At 37.3% G+C, this 6,409-nt stretch overlaps 1 protein-coding gene across 1 annotated transcript; it reads right to left on the bottom strand.

The window, feature by feature from the left end:
• Nucleotides 1-1,732: 1,732 nt before the first annotated feature.
• LOC103032844 (gamma-crystallin M3) lies at nucleotides 1,733-5,648 on the bottom strand. The gene is made up of 3 exons (XM_007242832.3): nucleotides 5,493-5,648; nucleotides 5,115-5,363; nucleotides 1,733-2,062 (listed from the first exon to the last, which is right to left on the bottom strand). The coding sequence occupies exons 1-3, from the start codon at nucleotides 5,505-5,507 to the stop codon at nucleotides 1,784-1,786; spliced, it is 543 nt and encodes a 180-aa protein (XP_007242894.2). The 5' UTR covers nucleotides 5,508-5,648; the 3' UTR covers nucleotides 1,733-1,783.
• Nucleotides 5,649-6,409: the final 761 nt, after the last annotated feature.

Raw genomic sequence — 6,409 nt, 5'->3', positions numbered from 1 at the left:
ACCGCTAACTAGGTAGTATCTTGTCTATAATCACACAGTCCCACAGCTAACTAGCAAGATAGGTAGCTATAATTTAGCTAACTAAGTTACTATCTCAGATTCTACAGTAGTAATTATCTTCCACACAGTCTGGCTGTATTTATAAATAATTGATCTAGTGTTCGTGTTTGAAGCTCTTTCTGAAATGAACAGAGGAGCTTTATTTATTTAGTTAGTTAGTTTAACAAGGTATATCTGGATATCTATCTTAATTTAATATGTTTACAAACCACAGAGCAAACCGTGGTTAAAGTGATGATTTCTACACCGTTTAAGTGATATTACATGGCCACAGTGGTGAGGTAAATGCCCTGTTTTCAGCTGTTTTACACTCACCTGCTCGAGAGGAGCAGCGGAGGGGGCTGTGACTCGCGTTGAGCGGCTCTGAGCCGTGAGGCGCTACCTGTCACGTGATCTTCGGAGCGTGATGTGATTGGCTGGTTGTTGGCTCGATTGAAGACTGAATCGATTGCTCATCCTGTGTGTCCTGGATGTTGACAGCGAATTTTGAGCATTGTATTTTAGCAGTCGAATTTTAGGACAGAGAGAGTAAGAATGAGTGACATGATTGGTCTGTCTTTGTACACCAAGTGGATCCATATCTCTGTAAAGCTGCTTTGTGACAACATTTGTTATAAAAAGCACTGTATAACCTAAATAAAAGGAAATTAAATTGAATTGCCAGCTTTCCAGTAAATTTATTTAATTCCACCACCACCATATTTTACCAGATTAACTAGCTTTGACTCTGATTCATCAGTTCAGGTGTTGATATAAGAACTATGAATAATACTAGACTCAATAAGGAGAACTCTGGTGTTTTTTTAAGGAACACAGTGAACACAGTTTAAAATCACCACGTTTTGTATGAGTATTACTTGTATTTATAGTTATCTAATATTAGTGTTTTAATGAGCTCATTAACACTTCGGCCCAATCCCATTTCTCTTTTGTACACCTACCCCTTGTTTTCGAGTGTAACAGAGTTACACGAGGAAGTGGGGAAATTCAGATACAGATATAGCTATAGCAGTGGAGCGCTAAAACTTAGCAACCTAGCTGCTAATTAACCAGTTAACTTTAGAGCATCCTACCTCTTCAGAAAGGGGGCGGGTGGTGCAGCAATTAATAATTACTGTCCATTCCTTATTTCTTCTGTGATGGGGAGCTGAAATGAGCTTTTATTTGATTTTTTCGTTCCACCTCAAATGCTGCAGCTTAATGCTGGTTATAAAGAAAATGGCCAAATTTCATAATAAAATAAAATAATAAAATAATAATAATAAAATAATAATAAAAATAATGAAATTATTTTATTTTTAATAATTTTATGTGTAATATTATTTCTAATATTTCTAGCATAGACAAAACACATAGACATGTAGGTCGAAGTGAGTGGTAAAATGTTAATATTTCTTTTCCTCTGTGAAACTTGTGTGTATGTGTATATACGCTGCAGGAACATTCGAATTTCCCCTCTGGCATTGTTAAATTGTTGTCTTATCTTACTGTATCTTATCTGATTAACATTAGCAAAGAAATAAAGTAAACAAAACAAGTTGCTTCAAGTAACATATAACACAGTTAGCACTGTTAGCATTCAGGTCAAAAAATAACTTATTAACAACCCTATATAATATATTTAAGCTACTGTATGTCATCAGTTTAAGAATAATCACAATGGAAATCCAAGTTATTTGAAAAGAATTGTATTTTATTTTATTTAAAGCAGTTTTAAATTCAGCTAACAGGAGTCCATGATGCGTCTCATGGAGCCGAACCTCATCATGGAGTTAATGCCCATATCCCTGTAGCTCCTGTATTCTCCAGGCCTCAGGTACACCATCCTGCCTCTATAGTTAGGCTGCTCGTACATCAGCCAGTGGCCGTCCATCACGTTGCAGGACTGGATATCGGACATGCGGTAACGGTCAGAGAAGGAGTCACAGTCCTCCAGGATCTCGTGCATCTGGCCACCGAAATTCTCTCGCTCATAGACCCTCATTCTAAAGGAGCCACGATACTGTTTGGGACAGAAACAGATTATTTCAACAAAATTATTCCTTTTAGCTTCATACCTTTAATAAAAGATTCTTTATTTTTATGTTGTTATGTACAGTTCAGTGTTGTACATTTTAACACGCGCTTGGAGCTACATGTCTATGTGTTGTAAGCTAGATAAAAAATAAGTGATTTTACTGTTTTACATGATTTCAGTTTATTATTGACGTTTAAGACATTATAACAAGGCAAACTGGAACCATAAATCTGAGACATAGTCAATGTTAGTGTTTTAAGTAGAATTATTCTGAGTAATATAGTGCTTTAAATCTGGAGTGCGTTTCCCAAAAGTCCCTAAAACTAAGGCCCAATCCCATTTGTTTTTTGTATCCTTACCCCTTGTTTTTGAGTGTAGCCCTTCCCCTTTGAACAGACTTACAAGGAGGAAGAGAAGAAATCCTTCCCTTAAGAATTGAACCAACCCTTCAAGCCCCTGATATGTCATAGTTAGAGATAACTAACTAGTTAGTTAAGTTTAAGGCATTGTATGTCTTCAAACAAGGGAAAGGTGGGGCAGCAATTAATTATTATTGTCAATCCCTTAATTCCTAAGAGATGGGGAGCTGAAATTAGCTTATGAGTTTTAATTTTTCCGTCCCAACTTGCTGAAGCTTCTGCCCTCTGCTGCACCATTAAGGCAGATTAGGAAAGATAGCTAGTTAGCTACGGAGACGAACTACAAGAGATAAGCGCTGCCACTATGATCTGGAGATGGTTCGAATCCTGTTCATGTAGCTTGCCTTTAGCTGCCAGAGCCCTGAGAGAGCACAATTGGCCTTACTCTCTCTGGGTGGGTAGATTGCGCTCTTTCCCCACATCACTCCTAGGGTGATGTCAGCAGCACAAGGAGTCTGTGAGCTGATGTATTGGAACAGAGTCACTGCACTTTTCTTTGAGTGCGCTGTGAGGCTACTCATCAATGCTGCATCAGCAGCAGTTAAAAAAAAGAGGTGGTGGGTGCCTTCATGTGTATCAGAGGAGGCATCACTAGTGATAGGGGGAGTAAATTAGGAAGAAATCGGGGGAAAAACACTGGAAAAAAAAAATTGCCAGTGCTTCTCACAGTCCTCTATTTTGAGTGTGCCTCTGAAAAATCTCTGTTTTAAAGATCATATAGCCCAAACACTCCCCCCCCCAAACTAACAAAAAACCCTACCTGTAGGCATGCACGTACCAAACAGAGGGGTAGGGCCAAGGTGTGAAATGGGATTTAACCTAAGTACTTTGTAACCAGTCCATAGAAACCTGTATAACTTATGAAGTACTTAAACCTGTTCATATTTCTCTAGTCTAAGTTAGTTTTTAAGAAACAGGTGAAAAAAGTTAGGCGTAGAGTACTAAAGATTAAAAGCAGTAGTATTTCTTGGTGGGAAGGGGACAAAATATTATATATAATGAATGGCACCAATGGCCTTTTGTGACCATTCCTGCACAGCCAAATATAATCATTCTTAAAACAAAGTCGTCTGGTAGCTTTCTCCCTGAAGCTAATCTTTTGCCTTGTCATGTGTCTTTCTGACATCTTTTTCTGGTTACCTGATCAACTGTGGTGCTGTTAATGGTGCTAATACAAGATCTACTGCTGATAGAGATATCAACACTGGAAAATGTTGATCGCTGCTTGTTTGCACTTTGTTAAAATTAAAACTAAACAGGTTTGATGAGCTAAAGGAGCTACTATAATCACTATATTTATCTGCTTTGAAAGGAGACAGAACAAACAAGGCATGTTTTAAAAGTACTCTACCACATGATCAGTGCTACTACATATTTTCACGAGATAAAACGCACAGACTAATCACTAAGGTCATTTGTTACTGGAAAACACACTCCATATTGTTAGCGGATGCTAGTTGCATCAAATGGGGATTCTAGATTTTTTTAGGGGTTCTTGTTTTAGAAGTACTGAACCCTGCCCCAACACCTCCTTAAAAAAACTATTTTGTACTGTGAAAATTCAGGAGTTCTTAGTAGGGGTGAGTGAGTAATCCAGTGATGGTAAAAAAATTTTAGAATGCCGTGTTCTGTCTGTAATGAATAGAAAATAAAACCATAATATTTTACAATAAAATCTATATAGCAAATAAATCCAATTAATAATTCCAATGCAATGTTTTATTTCCATTGCATTGGAAACCTGTGTGTAATATTTTCTTGTTTATTTCATAAACCATCCAACAAACAACCAACAGTAAAAACATGATTAAATTGTTCTACATTACAGTAAATTACTAAACATTAGCTGTAACTTTGCCTCAATGGCTTTAAAACTACTGTTTTTTTCAGTGCAGTGGGCAGGGCCAAGCTACTGTTTAACTGGTGTATAAATTTATTCATTGGCTGGTTCATGGTCTATTCTGATGGACAACAGCTCTAAACCCTTTCAGACCTGAATTATTCTCCAGTGATGGAAAAAACTGTAAGAATGCTGTTTTCTGTCTGTAATGCACAGAAAAGGAAAGTCTAATGTTCTACTATAAAATATATATAGCAAATATGTCCAATTAACTAAAATATTTAATCGTTTTTTTCATTGCATCGGAAACCTGTGTGTAAACTTTTTATATTTCATATTGACCTTTTTATTTTATAGACCGTCCCTAAACAGGAAAAAACATGATTAAAAAGTGTTCTAAATTTAATTAAACGCATGAATTAAATGAATTAAATAAAAAAAATAGCTGTTACTTTGCCTTAATGGCTCTAGTAGTACTACCGTGGATGGGGTCAAGCTAACTTTACTGTTTACTGATGGACAACTGCTCTCAAATAGTGTTCTGTGCAACAAATATTTAATTGTAATGGATGCAGGGTCTGAAAGGGTTTAAAGGAGAAGGATAGTTGTCATCCAGAGTTTAATCTCCTAAACCGAGACACTGATTAAGATGCTGAAGTGAGCACAAGTCAGCAGTAAAATCAGCATAACAATGGAACCAGATTTTATAATGTAATTTCCAATGATAGTTCCTATAGGTAATATAAAGTATTAAAAAAATGTGTTAGGAGCATCTCACCATTGGGATCATCCTGCAGGAGCGGATGCAGTCACTCATGGTCATTCCCATCAGCCGCTGGTTGTCAGGATACTCTCCTCTACGGGCCAGCATCTGATGGCCCATGAAGTTGGGCCTCTCATAGACCATGAAGCAGCCGCTCTCCACCCTGCAGGAGTTGCAGCGGCTCAAGTAGGAGGTCAGCTCAGGGCAGTCACTGCTGGTCTCATAGGAACGTCCCTGAAAGTTCCTGTCCTCGTAGAAGATAATCTAGAAAGGAAAGCAGGACCAGATAAACTCAGAGATAAACTCAGAAAGATCTTACAGAGCTTTAAAAGAGCTTTTAATGCAGAATGTTTGTGGAAACCAGAAAAAAAATAAATAAAAAATGTTTCTTACCCTGCCCATGGTCATAGCTGCGTTCTGTAATTCCAAATGTTCAATTGTTCGACAGTACGTGCAGGTCCTGCTTTTATAGCTCAATGGTTAATCACAGCGCTCTCTGAATAGAAACCCTGACTCCACACTCTATATTGTGAAAGCCAAAAGGACCTATATGGAAATGATGTGACAATGTAAGCATTTTGGAACATGCTGCCCATTCACAGGTGCCACCACAGAGTGTACAATAAAACATTAGCACTGAAATGACAAAGCTAAAATAAACTGAATGCAATGCACATTGGGTCTGCACAATATATCAATACATCAGTATACTAATATATCATCTCAGAATTGCTATTGCAATGTAGGTAGTGCAATAGTCGTATTACGGTAAGGGCAATGTACTGTAGGGTATTTTTAATTAAACATTAATAACTGACTATTTTGCTGCTTTGTACAAGAGAAAATTAGCACTGTTCTTATTTTCTTAGACATATCTACCAGAAGCAGATTTTACCTGCCCAGGATAATTTATTTTATATGTTGTATCCTTGACCTTTGGTGACTTTACATGTATTTTTTTACAAATAGTGTAATATTTAGATTTTTTTTTTGCATTCTGGTGGTTACACAGACCCTGTGAATAAGGATAAAGACAAACGTGTTTCCAGTTTTAAAAAATGTCACAAAATATTTAGATGCTAAATAGGGCTGCACGACATATCGGTTAAGTCATCGTCATCAACATGTTTAGGACCAAAAAAAGTTTGTTTTACTGACTTGGGTAACATCGCACGTCCCGCGATGTGACTATCGCGCATGCACACATCGCGGGACGTGCGATGTTACCCAAGTCAGTAAAACAAACGTCATGTTGCAATGTTCTGATTCTTCACACAAAAATAGATACTCAGAGTTCTGCATAAGCAGCG

The sequence above is a fragment of the Astyanax mexicanus genome, chromosome 5 (genome assembly GCF_023375975.1).
Source record: "Astyanax mexicanus isolate ESR-SI-001 chromosome 5, AstMex3_surface, whole genome shotgun sequence".
NCBI lineage: Eukaryota > Metazoa > Chordata > Actinopteri > Characiformes > Acestrorhamphidae > Astyanax > Astyanax mexicanus.
The sequence above is the reverse complement of the archived record's forward strand: the minus strand, read 5'-3'. Positions and strand labels throughout refer to the sequence as shown.

Bases quoted from the DNA above. Each gene is read 5' to 3' on its own strand.
- LOC103032844 (XM_007242832.3), bottom strand. The intron at 2,063-5,114 runs GTGAGATGCTCC...TGTCCCAAACAG, and splicing joins CCTGCAGGATGATCCCAATG to TATCGTGGCTCCTTTAGAAT.